The sequence below is a fragment of the Tupaia chinensis genome, unplaced genomic scaffold (genome assembly GCF_000334495.1).
Source record: "Tupaia chinensis unplaced genomic scaffold, TupChi_1.0 Scaffold000116_1, whole genome shotgun sequence".
NCBI classification, from domain to species: Eukaryota; Metazoa; Chordata; class Mammalia; order Scandentia; family Tupaiidae; genus Tupaia; species Tupaia belangeri.
In genome coordinates this window covers 60407-80132 of record NW_006159580.1, presented here as the reverse complement: position 1 = coordinate 80132, position 19726 = coordinate 60407, and the positions used below count along the sequence as shown (strand labels likewise).

The 19726-nt window shown below is 40.4% G+C and overlaps 1 protein-coding gene across 1 annotated transcript in view; it reads right to left on the bottom strand.

The window, feature by feature from the left end:
- SRPK1 (SRSF protein kinase 1) overlaps positions 1–19726 on the bottom strand; it is a gene marked incomplete at its 5' end in the record, with an annotated part of 70029 nt that overhangs the window by 28353 nt on the left and 21950 nt on the right. Inside the window, 6 exons of the mRNA XM_014586158.1 lie at positions 558–723; positions 2188–2294; positions 4579–4666; positions 5296–5383; positions 7443–7551; positions 12347–12465. Coding sequence (XP_014441644.1) covers positions 558–723; positions 2188–2294; positions 4579–4666; positions 5296–5383; positions 7443–7551; positions 12347–12465 — 677 coding nt within the window. The remainder of the gene's footprint in view (positions 1–557; positions 724–2187; positions 2295–4578; positions 4667–5295; positions 5384–7442; positions 7552–12346; positions 12466–19726) is intronic.

Here is a 19726-nt window from a genome sequence, read left to right as displayed (position 1 = left end):
AAATATGCCAGCCATACTTTATTAAACGTGGCACTGCTACATGGCACTAACTGCTCTGACAGGAAATGCAATCCCAATAACTCTCACATAAGGGAGAATGAAGTGAAATAACTCGGGCGCGGTCTCCCAGCTGATGTTCACATGAAACCAGCATTCAAAGCTGGTCTGTGTACTCTAGTGCTTAAACCCAACCCTTTGACAGCAATGTTATTTTGCCCCTCTATAGGTTGCTGATCCCTAAGTCAGCATGGGTGTTCACGGTAAAAGATAAACGCCTCAAAAATGGCCAGCAAGGCTCATCACAAGGAAAAATATTTTAAAACAACATGAAGCAGCTTTTATAATATACAATATACCTGTACCTAAAAGACACAACAATCTCTAGTCTTCCCATGTGAGAATAATGAGAATAAATTAGTCTTTTGAAGTCTGATACTTGTTCTTAAATACTTTATTATCAAATGACTGAGTGGAAGTTATTTAACTCCCTGGTAACAATAAAAATAGAAATTTCTCTTAACTTCTGAGGAGAACAAAGTCCCCAAAACAAAATGTACCTGCAGATCCAGAAGGTGGAGGAGCTCCGGATCGCTGCCATTCCGTTGCTTCTGCAGCCAACCTCCGAATGTATTGCTCGTTCACTGATAATAAGATGTTTTCTGGTTTAATGTCAGTGTGGATGATACGGCACTTAGTGTGTAAGTAATCCAGACCTTGTAACACCTGGATGGAAACAGAGCAGTAGACTTGCAAACACAAAATACAAGTTTTTTTAGAGAAGGAAGAAATCACAAACAAAATGAGCGTATTTCCTAGAGAATGAGGCACTTTGCTTTCTAAACACAATGGAATTTCCAGTGAAAGATTAATTGTATACTATGACAAAGTCAAGAATTTATTTACAATAATAAATTCTTAGACATTTTACAAAGCTAATCTATTGAGGTATTCTTTACCTATTTTATTTATAAAGACTAAGAAGAAATATTCAAAACACCCATTTAAGTGTTGAAATGTAGGTGATGGAAGAGTTTTAGGTATCTTTTCGTTCAAATTTCCTCATTGATAAAGAACTGAGGCTTCTTACATTCCAGTCTGGAGCGCCTTCAAGTATACTGGGTTGTCTGGAAAGTCATGACGCATTTTTGCATAGAAAAACAGAAAAAAATATGCCATGACTTTCCCGATGACCTAATATATTACCCCCCAAAAAATGTGACTCATGAAATATGACTATTTCTCTAATGGTAAAATTCTACACCTTATATCAAAGGCTATTTAGAAAACGCTCTTGAATAATGTATAAATGGCATAATTTTTTTTTTTTTTTGAGAAGTTTTTGCTTTAGGGCGCGTGCGCTCACCAGACAGAGAGAGACTGGGAGACAGAAAGCGAGAAATCACCCCCCAGGGGGGATGGCCATGCTGCAATCCCTTCTCCTCCATTCTCCTCTCGGGATCTTGGGCACGCACGCACACATGCCCAAGCGTGTGTTTAAGCTGCCTGGTCCAAGACTCGAACCGAGGTCGACTACATGGGAGTCCAGTGACATAGCCATTATGCTAACTGCTGGTCCCAAGAGATGGTATAATTTGACATGGCACTTCTTTATAACTGCAACCACAACTTACAGATTAGGGCTCTAATTTTCTAAAGTGAGCTGCCTCACATAGCTTCTCTCTCTACTAATTATTATAAAAGATGAACCTAAGGAAAAATGGTTTTGCTAAAATATTTAAAAACAGAATAAACGTAATAAGCCCTAGAAGTCTGGTGAAATACTTGTTTTTTTTAAAAAAAAAACAACAGGGACTAGTAGTTAGCATAATGGCTATGTTGCTGGACTCCCACATAGTCGACCGCAGTTCACGTCCTGGACCGGGTGGCTTAAAACTCACGCTGGGCGTGTGTGCATGCATGCCCAAGATCCCGAGAGGAGAGTGGAGAAGGGATTGCGGTGTGACCATCCCCCCTGGGGGGTGATTTCTCGCTTTCTGTCTCTCTGTCTGTCTTTCCAGTGAGTGCACACCCTATAGCAAAAACCGCTTAAAAAAAAAACAAACCCAAAAACCAAAAAACCCAAAAAACAAACCCTAGTTTCTAAAATGAAAATTATTGGAAACATGCAACTCCTGTCACTTTAAGAATATGAATAAGCCACAACATACCAAAGACTAAGATACATACTTGCTGAATGATTTTTCTGACACAAGGCAGTGGAAGCCCCTGGTAGTTGGACTTGATGATCCACTTGAGTAGGTGATGCCCCAGAACTTCAAACACCATGCAGATGTCTAGGGGTCTGTTAAGGAGAAAAGAGACAGAAGAACAGGGCAATACAAAATGTGGATTCTACCACAATGAAAATATCATTTCCTTTCAGTAGTAAAAAGTTATAGAGCCTGGGAACCAGCAGGTGGCACAGTGGTTAAGGTGCTGGACACTCCCACGTGGCTGGCCACAGGTCAAGTCCTGGACCTGGTGGCTTGCTTTCTCACTTTCCCCCTCTCATCAAATTAAAATAAATGAATGAATAAATAAAAGTAAACAAGACAGAGAGAGACAGGGAGACACAAAGTAAGAAATCACTCCCCACTGGGGGATGGCCACGCCGTAATTTCTCCTCCTCCTCCATTCTCCTCTCAGGATCTTGGGCACGCACGCAAACATGCCCAGCATGAGTTGAAGCCACTGGGTCCGGGACTTGAACCACGGTCAGCTACATGGGAGTCTGGCAACATAGCCATTATGCCAACTGCTAGTCCCAGTCCCAACTTTTTTTAAAGTATAATAAATTGTGTTGCGATTACATTTTAAAAGTCCTTGTCTTCTAGAGACGCAATTCCAAAATAATTATAGATGAAATAATATATCTAAGATTAGCTACAAAATTATAGACAGAAGGTATAAACAGGATCCGGTGGCTTAAAATTCACACAGGGGCGGGGGGAAGGGACCCAGCAGGTGGCATGGTGGTTAAGGCACTGGACACTCTCACATGGCCAACCACGGTTCAAGTCCTGGACCTGGTGGCTTGCTTTCTCACTTTCCCATTCTCTCTCTGTGTCTCTCTCTGGTCAAATTAAAATAAAAAAATGAATAAATAAGATTAAATAATTCTTAAAAAAAAAAATCACACCAGGTGCATGTGTGTGTGTGCCCAAAATCACAAGAGGAAAATAGACTGTGGAATGGCCATCTCCCCAGGAAAGAGTTATTTCTGGCTTTCTGCCTCTCTGTCTCTGGCAAGTACATGCACCCTATAGCAGAAATATCTCTTAAAAAAAAGGGAAAGATTAGATATCTATCTTCAATCTGAGTAAGATACTCCTTTATTTTCTTATTCTGAAAAATCTGATAGGCCTTCATAAACATAGCCATTGTAATAACCTCTCAATTAGCTCATAACACATCACTTTGATAGTAACTTGTGAAGAAAATCTGAAAATTCCTTCTAATTTGTAGTTTTTAAAATTTTTTATAATAGCTAGAGGACATGTGAGCTCACCAGACACAGAGAGAGAAGCAGGAAGCACCTCCCAATCTGGTGTGGTCATGCCATAATCTCTTCTCCATTTTTCCATCCTATTGAAATTTAGGGGTGTGGTGGAGCCCGCCCTATGGCAAAAACCTATGGAGGCTGGAGGACTGCGGCATCGAGTCCATCTCTCTCTCTCTCTCTCCTGTTGAAATCTGGAGCTGCATGCACATGTGCCCAGCATATTTTTCAAATCATCAGGGCTGGGATGTGAACCATAGTCAGCCATGTGGGATCTGGTTCCCTTAACCATTAGGCTACAGGACTGACCCCCTTTCAATTTTAAAATCCTAAAAATCCAGATACGAACATAAAACAAGTTTGACGGGGGCTGGCAGATGGCGTGGTGATTAAGAGTGCTGGAATCCCGCATGGCCAACCACAGTTCAAGTCACAGATCTGGTGGCTTGCTTTCTCTCTCTCTCTCTCTCTCTGTCCCTCTCTGGTCAAATTAAATAAATAAAAATAATTCTTAAAAAATATTGAGGCATATGAACAATAAATAAAATCATGCATGAAATTTATTTACCTAGTCTTTTTAATGAAAAATTATTTCTTTTAAAATTTGTGCTAATTGGGACCAGCAGATGGTGTAATGGTTACGTTGTTGGACTCCCAAGTAGTCAACCATGGATTCTGCTGCATAAAATTCTTGTCAGGCATCTGTACATATGTGCATGCCTCAAATCCCTAAGGGACAATGGAGAAGGGACTGCGGCGTGGCCACTCCACCTGGGGGTTGATTTCTCACTTTCTGTCTCTCTGCCTCTCTGTCTTTCTAGAATGTGCACGTGCCCTGTAGCAAAAAATCTTTCAAAAAAAAAAAAAAGTGCTGATAAAGATCACAGAATCTTTACTTAGTAATACAAGGTTATTTTCTAAAAAACTTTCTTTTGACTTTGATTTAATTTGCCTAAAAAGGAAGTGCCTACAGCATTCTTGAAAAATCATACCACACAAAAAGAGACAAAATTCAGATCCATATTCATAAGTGTACAATAAAAAAAAGGCATTGTTATTATAGGTTCTTAAAAGGATACGTGTTCCATTAACTCCCGATATTTTAAAGTCATCCAGTAGTTGAACAACCATTTCTCTGTTTGGATCACTAGGATCTGAATTGCGAACCTGTAGTGGAAAAGGGGCAGGAATTAGCAAAAGGGAAAATGGAAATAAGCATAAGGGGTGGTGAGAAATATCTGCAGTAAATTAACTCTAAGAAAGAGCTCATATAAATCTGTAAGAGACACATAATAAAATTTCAGTAACTCAAACAGAAAAATAACTTAAATAGCTCATGAGAAGAAATACAACCAACAGAGACTACTTTTCAAATTCGACCATTTTGCTACGCAAAGTGCAGCCTCCAAGTAAACAGTTACCAGGCTACGAGACAGTAAGAGCTGTTAGAGGGTGCAGCGCAGCTGCAGACCACACTGGCCTAGAGATACTGTCTCAATGAGAGCAGTATGCTGATTTATTTTGAGGCCCAACCTTCTTACTTTAAAGATCTTCTGATCCAACACTTTAGGTGCAGAAGGAAAAGAATGATGGGACAGAGGACACACCAGTATAAAGCTGGACCTAAAATGCAGGTTTTCTGAGCTTTTTGCTACTTATCACACTGACATTTTCCTAATTATAACAAAACTGAAAATAAATCTGATTTTTGAGGCTACCACTTGGTATGCTGTAATTTGAAAAACTTAACTTGCTGACGCTACTTTACAGTTCACACACATCATCTTTATACTCACTGATTTCAGCAACCGGATTTCATCTAGTGCTGTTTCGGTATAATGTTCAGCACTTTTAACTACTTTCATTGCCACAAACTTCTTCCCCCTAAGAAAAAACACAGGCAATTAAGACTAAATATCTTACTTTTACTTTAGGAGGCTAAGATGCAGCTATAGCTAGGAAATGGTAAGAAAGTAGAAATGTTAAGTTTCATGTTTCTTTGTAGCCAAACATAAATTACTTCTGTACCATCACCTGCATGTTAATGGCACTAAGTAGAGGGAAATCTGTACTCAAATCATATCAGTTGTTAAATGTTTCTCTAAGCAAAAATACATTTTGTGACTATCTTTCTGAATCCTAAGTAAAACCATGAAATGGGGAAAAGAAGGAAACTAAATCCACCAAATCAAAGATATCCTATATATCTGTATAGCCAAAGTTAAAAAGTTAAAAGCACTAACTTTCTTTTAAGTCAAAAAGGGGGATCAGCAGTTGGTGTAATGGCTATGTTGCTGGACTCCCATGCAGTCAACTGCAGTTTAAGTCCCGGACCAGTGGCTTAAACTCACACCGGGGGACCAGCAGTTAGCGTAATGGCTATGCTGCTGAACTCCCATGTAGTCAACTGTGGTTCGAGTCCCAGACCCGGTGGCTTAAACTCATGCTGGGTGCGTGTGTGTGCATGCCCAAAATCCTGAGAGGAGAATGGAGGAGAAGGGATTGTGATGTGGCCATCCCCCCCCGGGGGGGGGGTGATTTCTTGCTTCCATTTCTCTGTCTCTGTCTTTCTGGCAAGCACACGTGCCCTATAGCAAAAACCTCTCAAAAAGTCAGAAAGGGACCAGGAGGTGGTATAGTAGTTAAGGTACTTGACTACTACATGGCTAACCACGCTTTGAGTCCTGAACCTGGTGGCTTGCTTTATCACGTTTCCTCTCTCTCACTCAGACTCTCTGGTGAGCACATGTGTCCTATAGCAAGCAAACTGGAAAATAACAATGATATTGGAAAATAATAATGATAATAAAAGTGAATGATTGGAAAATAATAATGATAATAAAAGTTAATGTGTAATTCTTTAAAAAAAAAAAAAAAAAGAGCCAGAAAAAAAATTTGGGTGAAAACAATATGATGAAAATCACCAAAAAAATCTGGGGCTGGCAGATGGCATGTTGGTTAAGGGTGCTAGACTCCCACATGGCTGACTGCGGTTCAAGTCCTGAACCTGGTGGCTTTCTCTCTGGTCAAATTAAAAAATATATATAAAATAAAGTTAAATAAAATAATTCTTAAAAAAAAAAAAAAAGAAAAAGAAAATGATAAAAAGTGAAGTGCATAAGGTAGCAATTACTGTTTAATCAAAGACACGTATACACTTTTATGTGTTAAGTAAACCTTCCATGTTAATGAATTTCTTTTTGAGAGGTTTTTTGCTATAGGGCACGTGTGCTCGCCAGACAGACAGAGAGAGACATAGAGACAGAAAGCGAGAAATCACCCCCCAGGGGGGATGGTCACGCTGCAATCCCTTCTCTTCCATTCTCCTCTCGGGATCTTGGGCACGCACACACACGCACCCAGTGTGAGTTTTAAGCCACCGGGTCCGGGACGCAAACCGCGGTCGACTACGTGGGAGTCCAGCGACATAGCCATTACGCTAACTGCTGGTTCCCAATGAGATATTTTTATTGCCGATGGTTTCCACATAGACTACATGGTTGAGCACATCTGTTACAAAGTAATTTCACATAGGTGGGGGGTCTAAGCCAGTGAGTTAAATTGGGTCTAAATGGGTCCTCAGAAAGTCATGATGCACAATTGCAGAGAAAAAAATACATCATGACCTTTCCAACAGCCTAATATAAATCTACATAGTATATTTCCATAGAGTATTGTAATACTTTGAATTTGGGAGTTCTAAAAGCTTTATTGATACTAATTAACCAACCTTTGTCTCTTAGGTGGAGAAGTAGATACATATTACCGATTTTTCAAGTGATGAAAATTATTTGTCTAAGACCATAAAGATTTTTTATCAATGACAGAATGTAAGAAATAGCATGGAGACAAACTGAAGCCCAGATCATCTCTAGAAAAATCAGACAAAAAAATATTAGATATCATCCAACTAATTCTTTTGCAGGACACCACTAAAACTTACTGAATATCCCATGATAACCACACTGTTGAAAAGTGTCCCCAGCCCAACTTCCGGATCACATGATATCTCCCATTAAACAGATCTCCAATTTTCACAAGATGATAACCTCCTGGAAGAAACAACAATAATAATACAATCAGAAGAAACAAAAGGAGAAACAATCACTTAAATAAGAAAAGGTAGTTCATATCCCATTTTCAACATTGATATACTTTTTAAAATTTATTTTTCACCGACCTTGACTGAGGGTTTGGGCTGACTCAATAGACTGCAGGGAGGGAGCTGCTCCACTACATAAGAAACCCAGACCTAGAAGCAGGTCCTCTATAGAAGGTTTAGCAACACGATTCCCCATGAATGTGCTCTGTGACAGGTGATGGAGCGGCCCCCTTTCCAGCCGGTTGCATACCATTTCCTAGGACAAAGGGCTCTCAGCACTGAACCTGGGCCCAATGCCCAGCAGAGCAACATCTATATACTTCTAATCAAATAAAGTTTCTTTGAAGGCCAGCTGGTGGCATAGTGGTTATGGCATCTCACACGACCAACTCTGTGGTTCAAATTCTGGACCCAGTGGTTTGAAAAACATACCATACATGTGTGCCTTTGTGCCCAAAATCCTGAGAGGAGAATAAGAGAAGGAACTGCAGTGTGGTCAATCCCTCCTAGGGGTGAATTCTCCTCCCTGCCCCCTTAGTGCAAGCACCCTATAGCATTAAAAAAAAAAAAAAGTTTCTTCTATACAACCAGTTCAACAGAAGACTTTTTTTTTTTTTTAAAGAATCATTTAATTTTCTTCTTCTTCTTCCTCCTCTATTTGACTAGAGAGGAAGAGGGAGAAGGAGAGTGAGAAAGTCAGTTGCCAGGTCTGGGACTTGAACTGTAGTCATCCATATGTGCGTCCAGTCCCTTAATAACCACACCACATACTACCAGCTGGCCCCCAACAGAAGAAACTCTTTTTTTCTTTCAAAGAATTATTTAATTTATGTTTATTTATTTATTTATTTTTATTAAATTTGAGAGAGAGAGAAAGTGAGAAAGCAAGCTACCAGGTCCAGAGTCAAACCACGGGGTTAGCCATGTGGGAGTTGCATCCTTAACCACTGTGCCACCGGCTGGCCTTCTCTTTTTATTTTTTAAAAGAGATTTTTGCTATAAGGCATGTGTGTTCACCAGAGAGACAGAGAAACAAACAGAAAGAAGAAAAAAGAGAAGAAAAGAAGAGGGGAAGGGAGGGGAGAGGGGGGAAAAAAAACGGAAGAGAAGGGAAGGGAAGAGAAGGAAAGGGAAGGGAAAGAAAAGGAAAGAAAAGGAAGAAAGAAGGAAAGAAAGGAAAGACGGACAGGAAGACAAGACGAAAGAAAGAAAGAAAGAGAGAGAGAGAGAAAAAAAGAAAGAGAGAGAGAGAGAGAAAGAAAGAAAGAAAGAAAGAAAGAAAAATTATGCTCCAAGGTTGATGGCCTTGCCACAATTCCTTCTCCTCCATTCTCCTCTTAGGATTTTGGGCATGCACATACATGTGCCCAATGTAAGTGTTAAGCCACCAGGTCCGGGACTCAAACCATGATCAACTATGTGGGAGTCCAGCGACGTGACTATTAGGCCATCTGCTGGTCCCCATGACGTATTTTTCTGTTTCTCTATGCAAACATGTGTCATTACTCTCCTGACAACATAATAAATTTCTTTATAGTTGCAGCCTGAGGATATGTTTTAGAAGAGGTAATAACAATAAATTCTATTTATGTAGCTTTAAAAAAAAAAGAAAACAGGAAGATTAAATAAAACAAAAAAATAAGAGTTGAAAGGCTGCCAACAGTGACAGGAATTGAAGTATTTTAACATTTATCTTTGTCTGATGAGAATGACCAAGTTCTTCTCTAGATGGTCTGATATACTCCATTAAATGTTCCTAATCTCATGGATCCTAGAAAGTCTTATCAGGGAGCAGCAGACAACCTGACAACACCACCTTTTTTTTAAAAAAAAAAAAAAAAAAAGAGGTTTTTGCTTTAGGGTGTGTGTCTCTCTCAGTGAGAGACAGAGAAGGAAAGTGAGAAATCACATCATGAGAGAATGGTCACGCATGCACACGCACTTGGCATGATCTTCAAGCCACCGGGTACATGGCTCAAACCTTGGCCAGCTATGCGCGAGTTCAGCAACATAACCGCTTGCCATCTGCTGGCCCCCGATAACACCTTTTAAATTCTAGTTTAACTTGCGTCTTCTGCTGCTCCTGGCGCTGCCTGTGTGCTCGTTCGGTGAGGACCTGGTACCTCTTTTGTGAAGTGGCAGCTGAGGAGACTCCGGCGCTTGCCATGGCTGACAAAAAGCCCAAGGAGGGACCAGCAGTTAGCGTAATGGCTATGTCGCTGGACTCCCACGTAGTCGACCGCGGTTCGAGTCCCGGACCCGGTGGCTTAAACTCACGCCGGGAGCGTGTGCGTGCGTGCCCAAGATCCCGAGAGGAGAATGGAGGAGAAGGGATTGCGGCGTGGCCATCCCCCCTGGGGGGTGATTTCCTGCTTTCTATCTCTCTGTCTCTCTCTGTCTGTCTGGCGAGCGCACGCGCCCTATAGCAAAAACCTCTCCAAAAAAAAAAAAAAAAAAAAAAAGCCCAAGGAAGGAGTCCAGACCAAGAACAATGATCATGTTAATTTGGAAGTGGCACGGCAGGATGGTTCTGGGGTGCAGTTTAAGATGAAGGGGCACACACCACTTAGTAAACTAATGAAAGCCTATTGTGAACGACAGGGTTTGTCAATGAGGCAGATCAGATTCCGATTTGATGGGCAGCCGATCAACGAAAGACACCTGCACAGTTGGAAATGGAGGATGAAGATACAATAGATGTGTTCTAACAGCAGACAGGAGCTGTCTGCTATAAAGGGCACCTGCTACTTTACTCCAGAGCTCTGTTCTTACAGACCAAGAACACATTCTCAATTAGAAAACCACAATTTGGTGTCACCACGCCCCGACTACTACAGTACAGTTTTCTCTACTCTTTCATTTTCCTTTCCCCATTCCTTTATTGTACATAAAGTAACTAGTGTATGTGCACAAGCATATTGCATTTTTTTTTTAACTAAATGGCCAATGGTATGTTTTGATTGACATCAAATGGAGATAGGATGGGGAAAAATGCCAGTTCTGTGAAAATACCCCCTTTTCTCCATTTGTGGCATGCTCATTCAGCTCTTATCTTTATATTCCAGTAAGTTCTTTTGCTCTCACTGTTTTAACAAAAAGAAAAAGAAAAAAAACCCCAACAACATAAAAATCCTTGCATACCTTGTTTGATTGGAGAGTTTTAATGTTTTTCATTTATCATTGTAAAACCAAGGACAATTTTATAACTTTTTTGTATGTAGCTGTTACATGTAGGGCAATTTGTCTTTAAATAGGGGTAAATTACTCTTAAAGAAAAAAAAGGAATCCTAGATAGTTTTCCCCTTCAAGTCAAGTGTCTTGTTGTTTAAAGAAAACTTGTTTAAAATGGAAAAAAAAAGGGACCAGCAGTTAGCATAATGGCTATGTCACTGGACTCCCATGTAGTCGACTGTGGTTTGAGTCCTGGACCCAGTGGCTTAAACTCACGCCAGGTGCATGTGCGTGTGTGCCCAAGATCCTGGAGGAGAAGGGATTGCGGCGTGGCCACCCACCCTGGGGGGTGATTTCTTGCTTTCTGTCTCTCTGTCTTTCTGGTGAGCACATGCACCCTATAGCAAAAAAACCTCTTCAAAAAAAAAAAAAAAAAAAAAAGAAAAAGGAAAAAAGAAAAAAATAATTCCAGTTTAACTTATTTTAGCAGCCATCCACCATGAGAAAATAGTACCAAGAAAGTTGTTGTTGTTTTTTATTATTATTTTTTAATCCACATATGAGCGCCCAGGTGGCGTGGTGGCAAAGATGCTGGACACTCATGTGGCCCACTGAGGTTTGAGCCCTGGAATCAGCAGCCTGAAAATCACATGGGGTGGGGGCCAACAGATTGAATTCACACCAGGAGTGTGTGTGTACCCAAAATTCCAAGAGGAGAATACAGAAGAAGGGCTGTGGCATGGCCACCCCCCTGGGGGGTGATTTCTTACTTTCCCTGTCTGTCTGTCTCTGGTGAACTCAAGTGCCTTATGGCAAAACCATGAAACAAACAACAAAACAATCTATATATGTTGGGGTGAGCTGATGGCATGATGGGATAAGGCAGCTGGATCCCTTATGGCTGACTGAGTGGTTCAAGTCCCAGAACCAGCAGTTTCCAAAATCCTGTGGGGAGAATGGAGGAGAAGGTACTGAGGCATGGCCATCCCCCTGGAGGTGCTTTCTCTCTTTCTCTCTGACCCTCTCCAGCGAGATTATGCATGTTATTGCTGTATAGAAAAAAATCACGGGACTGGCAGATAGCTGATTATGTCACTGGACCTGGCAGCTTGAAACTCACTCTCTCCCAAGAGGAGAGTGGAGAAAGGATTGCGGTGAGGCCATCCCCCTGGGAATGATTTCTCACTTTGTCTTTCTGGCAAGCTCATGGGTCCTATAGCAAAAATATCTAAACAAAATTTTTTTTTTTTTTTAAAATCTACGTATGTTACTGTTGATTACTTCTAGGTGAGAACATTACAGATAGCTCCTCACTCCCTTTAATGTACTTTTGAAATTGTGTAAGATAAATATGTACTATTATTTTTAAAGAGAAAAATTGGTAAAAACATAAATATTTCATATAACGTTACTTTGGTAAATTAAGTCAAAGCAAGAGCAAGTGCCATTCCTGAATCCTAGAGAAAAGGCTTCAACAAGCAGAAAGTATCAAAACTGTGTCTGTGCTGACGGAACGAACACCCAAATGAGAAACTGCAGATGCGAAAGACACTTACACCTCTGTACAGACCTACCTTTACAGTAATCGTTAGGGTCTTCCTGCTCATCATCATCGGATCCCAGTATCTCCTCTTCTTGCTCTGGAAGATCACTCTCAGAGTGGGGAGCAGAGCCTCGGTGCTGAGTCTCAGATCTATGAAATGATATAAACATGTTCATTCCATACAGAGGATACAATAGGACTTGAAGATCCCACATAGTCGGCAGGACAGTTTCAGTCCTGGACCCGGCAGCTTAACCATCCTCTGGGGGAACCAGCAGTTAACGTAATGGCTATGTCGCTGGACTCCCATGAAGTCGACCTTGGTTCGCATCCCGGTGGCTTAAACTCACACCGGGCGCGTGTGCGTGTGTGCCCAAGATCCCGAGAGGAGAATGGAGGAGAAGGGACTGTGGTGTGGCCATCCCCCCTCGGGGGTGATTTCTCGCTATCTCTCTCTCTCTTTCTGGCGAGTGCACGTGCCCTATAGCAAAAACCTCTCCAAAAAAATAAATAAATAAAATAATCACCCTGGGTATTATGCATGCATGCCTCAAATCCCCAAAGGTGAAATGGAGAAGAGATTGCAGCATAGCCATCTATGGGGCAGTGGTGGGGTAGGGGTTGCTTTCTCACTTTCCATCTCTCTTTCTCCAGAGAGCAAATGTACCCTCTAGTAAATAAATTAAAAAAGAAAGAAGAAAAAGAAAATGTCGCTATCAAATTTTCTCCTATTAAACCTTCCAACAGGGGCCAGGCATATGGTGTAATGGTTACGTCACTGGCTTCCACATAGCCAACCATAGTTTGAGTCCCAGACTCCACAGCTTAAACCTTACGCCAGGTGCATGTGCCCAAGATCCCAAGAGAATGGAAGAGAAGGGGTTATGGTGGAGCCATGCCCCCCATGTGGGGGGGTGATATATCACTTTCTGTCTGTTTCTCCAGTGAGTGTATGCACCCTATAGCAAAAAATCTCTCAATCAATCAATAAAAAATAAACCTCCCAATAATATAAATATGATCTTATTTCTTGTCAAGTAACAGCCTGGGAGATTATTAGCTGTAGCTTCACTGCATATTAGACAAACATTACTTTTCTTTTGGAGATGTTTTTGCTATAGGGCACATGCGCTCGCCAGAAAGACAGAGACAGAGAGACAGAAAGTGAGAAATCACCCCCCAGGGGAGATGGCCACGTCTTAATCCCTTCTCCTCCATTCTTCTCTTGGGGTCTTGGGCCCGCAAGCACAAGCACCCGGCTTGAGTTTAAGCCACTGGGTCAAGGACTGGAATTGCGGTTGACAACATGGGAGTCCAGCAACATAGCCATTACACCAACTGCTGGTCCCTCCATTAATATTCTTACATTTCTCTTATTTCTATTTTTTTTTCAAGAATTTTGTTATACTTTTTAGATTTATCTTCTTGGGGCCATCAGGTGGCACGGTAGTTAAGGTGCTGAACTCCCACAAGGCTGAATGTGGTTGGAGTTTTGGACCTGGTGGCTTGAGAATCATGCTGGACACATGTGTGCACAAGGCCAAAATCTTGAGAAGAGCGTGGAGAAGGGGCTGTGACATAATCATCATCCCTGGGGGGTAGTTTCTCACTTTCCCTCTCTCCATCTCTCTCCAGCAAGCACACATACCCTATAGCAAAAACCTGAAAAAAAAGATTTATCTTCCTGTCTTCCTTTTTTCATACAGTTTTTGCTGTCATTCTTATAAAAAAAAAAATTAAGGGGGCCAGCAAGTGGCATGGTAGATAAAATGCTGTATGGCTTATCGAGGTTCAAGTCCCAAACCTGGCAGCTTGAAAACCATGCTAGAACGTGTGCATACATGCCCAAATCCCAGGAGAACAGAGAAGGTACTGACTGTAGCATGGCCATCCTGTGTGTGTGTGTGGGGTGATTTCTCACTTTCCCTCTCACTTGTCTCTCTCTCTCTCTCTCATGTGTCCGATGGCAAAACAAAAACAAAAAGGACATAGTGGGGCCAGGAGGTGGTACAGTGGTTAAGGCACTGGACTCCCACAGAGCTGAATGTGGTTTAAGTACTGGACTTGGTGGCTTGAAAATCACACCGGGCACATGTGTGTGCAAGTCCAAAATCCTGAGAGGAGAATGGAGAAAGGACTACAATGTGGCTATAACACTGGGGGGTCATTTATCACTTTTCCTCTGTCTCTTTGAAAGTGCATGTGCCCAATGGCAAAAATCTTAAAGAGAGAGAAAAAAGAAAACATTAAAAAAAAAAATGCTATACGGGGCCCAGCAGGTGGCATAGTGGTTAAGGGTGCTGGACTCCCATATGGCTGACTGCGGTTTGAGTCCCGAACCAGGCGGCTTGCTTTCTCACTCTCCCTCTCTCGTGTGCACACTCTGACTCTCTCTGGTCAAATTAAAATAAGTAAATAAATAAGGCCATATAAAATAATTTTAAAAATAATGCTATATAAAGAATTTTTTTTTCGAGAGAGATTTTTGCTATAGGGTATGTGTGCTCACCAGAGACAGAGACAGAAACCAAGAAAGCACCCCCCCAGGGGTAAGGGGCACACAGCAAGCCCTTCTCCGCCATTCTTCTCTTGGGATTTTGGGCACACATGCACACGTGCCCAGCATGAGTTTAAGAAGGTGGGTCTGGGACTCACACAGTGGTCAACTATGTGAGAGTCTAGCAATGTGACCATTACACCATCTGCTGGTCCCTATATAAAGAATTTTTAACACTAAAAACGAAAGACCATTCTTCCTAGAACAAAAAACAGTTCCAAAACTGTGCTTTGAAACTCTTCATAACTATGTCAAGTCTCAAGTATTTGTCATTATTCCTGTTCAAAACAAAAATGAGTATGTCAGCACTCTAAAGTTCCAAAATAGATAAAATTGAACCCACGTACGAAATCACTAATACAAACTGAAACGAATGGCAGATGAAGTAACAGTGGTATACTTTCAAAGTTGTCAAATGATTTCTAGTATGATTACAATTCGGTAATGAAAAGAATCAGAAATATACTTGACTAGAGTACAAAATGGAGTCATGACAAAAATCTGGGCGGCAAGGCAGATGTGAAAGCGCTTCGCAGTTCTGCTGCTTATATTTCTTGGCTAAACCTGTGAATGTGAACAGAGGGATGAGACAAGCCGAATGAGAGCCTTTCTTCTTACGGCTACGAATTATTTGACTCACGAGTCCATTTCTGGTCTAGTTTGCACTGTTCACCCCAATCATCTCCACAAATAGCAAAACCAAAATATCCAACAAAAACTTACTGAGAGCCTTTTTTGTGTAAATACTGTATATTCATAATCACTACAAAGAGTATGCTATTTATGTTTCCATTTAAATTTTTCAGGAATTTACATATTTAAATTAACTAAAGTGTGTTAGTGACTCTATAAATTGGTTAATAACCTGCCTGTACACCTGTGGGTTGGGTTTGAAAAGTACTATAAAAATTGTCTTTGGGGCCAGCAGGTGGCATGGTAGTTAAGGCACTGAACTTCCACATGGTTGACAGTCGTTTGAGTCCTGGACCCGGTGATTGGAAAAATCACACTAGGCTCATGTGAGTGTGTGCCCAAAATCCTCAGCGAATGGAGAAGGGATTGCAGCCTGGCCATGCCCCTTAGAGGATGATTTCTCACTTTCCCTGTCTCTCCAGTGAGCACATGTGCAGCAAATACCGTAAAAAGAAAAAAAAAGAAATTATCTTAATTAAAATTCAATCTATATACCATAATTAGCTCATCTCAGAGTGATGCCTAGAAAATTTTCACCACCCCTCTCCCCTAAAAAACCTCAAACTCATTAGAAGTCACTCACCATTACCTGCTTCTTCCAGATTCTAGTAAGCACTAATCTTTCTGTCTGAATGGACTCACCTATTCTGGACATTTAATATAAGTGGAATCATACATATGTGGTTTTTTGTGACTGATTTTTTCCATTTAGCATGTTTTCAAGGTTCACATATACTGTAGTATGTATCAGTACATTATTCTTATACAAAATTATTAAATTATTTAACTTTATTTTTATTTTAATTTGATCAGAGAGGGACGGAGAGAGGGAGATAGAAAGCCAGGTCCTAAATATGAACCACAGTCGGCCATGATGGGAGTCCAGCGTCCTTAACCACCATGCCACACCACTGCACCCCCCATTCCTTTTTATAATTAATACTCCATTATATAGATTTCCTTTTTTTTTTTTTTTTTTTTTTAAAGGCTTTTGCCATAGGACATGTGCACTTGCAGGAGAGACAGAGAGAGAAATCCCTAATCTGGGGGTTCATCGGTGGTGTGGTAGTTAGGGCAGCTGGACTCCCACTCCCACATGGCTTAGAGGTTCAAATCCTAGACCTGGCAGCTTGCGTTCTCACTTTCCTTCTCTCTCTCTCTGATCAACTTCAAAAAAAAAATAGAATAAAATAATGACAATTAAAAAAAAAAAAGAATCCCTATTCTGCAATCTCCTCTCTTCCATTCTCCTCTTGGAATTTGGGCATGCACATAAACACGCTCAGTGTGATTTTTCAAGCCACCAGATCTGGTCCTCAAATCACAGCTAGCCATGTGGGAATCTATTACCCTAACCACTATAGCACCTGCTGGTCTCTATATTTTATTTATCTATTCATCAACTGATAGACTACTGGGTTGTTTCTATTTTTTTTTTGGCTGTTATAAATTATGTTGTCATGGATATTTTAGAAAAATATTTACATTCATGTTCATAGTATCATTTCTTATAATAACCAAAAGCAGGAAACTAAATGTCCATCAACAGGAGAATGACTAAGTAGATCACAGTATCTCATATCATGAAAAATGAATGAGCTACATACACAAGCATGGATAAATATAAACACACAGTGAAGTGAGGATAGCAAGTTCAGAATATAGACAAGGAGACTTCAAAAAGTCTGTGGAAAATGTAATTACAGTTCAAATTTATTTTGGTCCAAAATTTTTTTGAGGTCCACACAATTTTCTTCATAGTACACATTTTCTGTTCTGAAAATCCCTCTATAGGAGATCAATTAAATCGAATTTAAAAAACACAATATTTTATCTGTTTAGAGATGGTTCATATACAGTTAAAATATAAAGAAATACACAACAAATTCAGGATTTACTAACCCTGCGGGGGAACTATTAATATAACACAGGGATAATCTAAGAGTGACACACACACAGGCATTCGCTATATATGGTCATTTCTCAAACTAGGTAGACGCTATTGAAATGTTTATCATTATTCTTTATTTCTACACCTCAAATATTGTATTTTTAAAATTCTGGCTATGGTTGTTTTGGTTCAAGCAGGAATTTAAGACGTACCTAGTTTGTTAAGAATTTAAAACTCAGGGACCAGCAGTTAGCGTAATGGCTATGTCACTGGACTCCCGTGTAGTCAACTGCAGTTCAAGTCCTGGACCCGGTGGCTTAAACTCACGCGGGGCATGTGTGCGTGCGTACCCAACATCCCGAGAGGAGAATGGAGGAGAAGGGATTGCGGCGTGGCCATTCCCCCGGGGGGGTGATTTCTTGCTTTCTATCTCTCTGTCTCTTTCGGGCGAGTGCATGCGCCCTGTAGCAAAAACCTCTCAAAAAAATTTTTTTAAACTCAGAATCTTATTGACTTTATCCATCAAAATAACACCAACAGTGACTTTGTGTTGCCTCTTGGAGGTCATTTACTATAATGCAAACGGGGTGGGTGCAGCTGCACATTTTCATTGGTGAAAACATCTGTGCCTGCAGGCTTTTTCTATGGTTAGCTTGCTTCTCTGTTTTACAGGTACAGTTCAAAGAAACAAAAAGCGTACAAGGACAATTTGAATAATAACCAGGCTTGCTCTAAACTTACATATCTGTATGTATAACTCTGAACCTATCCTTTCCAAGCCAGAAAAAAAGAAGAAACCTCAAACTATATGCAGAAACTTATAAAAGTATGTTGGCATTGACTCTGTTACCTCATACAACACCTAGATCCCAGATCTTTTAGCTAAGCAATATATACTAAAACAAAAAAACTAACGAAACACTTTATATTAGTGTAAAATAAATGAACATAACTTATAATCACAGTAGCAGTTAAGTAAACTACGGTATATCCTAATGAAATGGTAATATTGTGGAAAGCTAAGACACACCATTCAAGTGAAAAAGATGAGTGAATCATGTACTGTTCCACCGCAAAAAACGGTACATATACTCACATATAAACACAATGAAGGGGCATTTCACGGATACAAGTATTGACAGGGTTTCCTGCTCAGAAAGAGTGAAGTGTAAGGATGTGGGTGGGGAAAAGGGAGTTTTCATATTTGGTAAGGTAAAATACAATTCTGAACTGTTGGACTCTTTCATTGAAAACTACTCATGAAATATTCACATCATTTAAAAGAAAAAGATAACTAAAAAAATACAACTTGTTGAAATAGGAAAAGCGCAAGGATACTAGCCTGCTGCTCCTATACCGACTTTGTCTTATCCAGCATTACTCTCGTTTAGTACCTGCCCCGCTACGATCTGGCAAGGCTGCCAACCACCTGGCCCAATCTGTCTCCCTACAGGGACAGAAAGGAAGGAAGGAAGGAAGGAGGAAAATGCATAGTATTCTCTTCCTCTTTCTCCAGTAGAAATTAAAGCTACCCTTGGATTCATCCAAAGTCAAGGAATTGAAAGTTCTCACTGCTAACTACGAGTTCTTGCCACATGGCCAATGGCAGCAAACCAACACTCCTTCTAAGGAAAGATCTCAGAATGGAGCAGAAGAAAACAACAGCGGCAGAACCAGGGACAAATACTTCACTTGCAAAGAACCCCAAGCACAAAGAAGGGAACTCTATTAGTCAGTAAGATCCTGCAAAATGCATACCCTCATGAGAATCATCACAGGACAATTTCTTATAATCATATTTAAAAAATTAATGACTTTGGGGCCAACAGGTGAAGTGGTGGTTAAGGTGCTGGATTCCCACATGGCTGACTGTGGTTCGAGTCCTGAACCTGGTAGCTTACTTCTCACTTTCCCCTTCTCACTCTCTTTCTGTCTCTTTGGTCAAATTAAAAAAAAAAAAAATCATAACAAATACAATTAAATAAATAAATTAAAAATTAAAAAAATTAATGAGTTTGAAATTCTGCTGAGTTTCTAAGACTTCGAATTTTTTAAAAATAAAATCTACTTGGAAAAAACTTTCTGTACTCAATATTTAAAAATATTAAACTTCAGTGTCCCTTGGTTACCTGATATCATGTGATATGGGGGATTCAAGTAGTAGCAGTTCAAAAGAACTAATTTATACATGGATTTTAAGGTAAACTAATCTTCATTACTAAATGAAGTTAACTAAAATAATTTTGCCATTCAGCCTAACCTTCAGATTG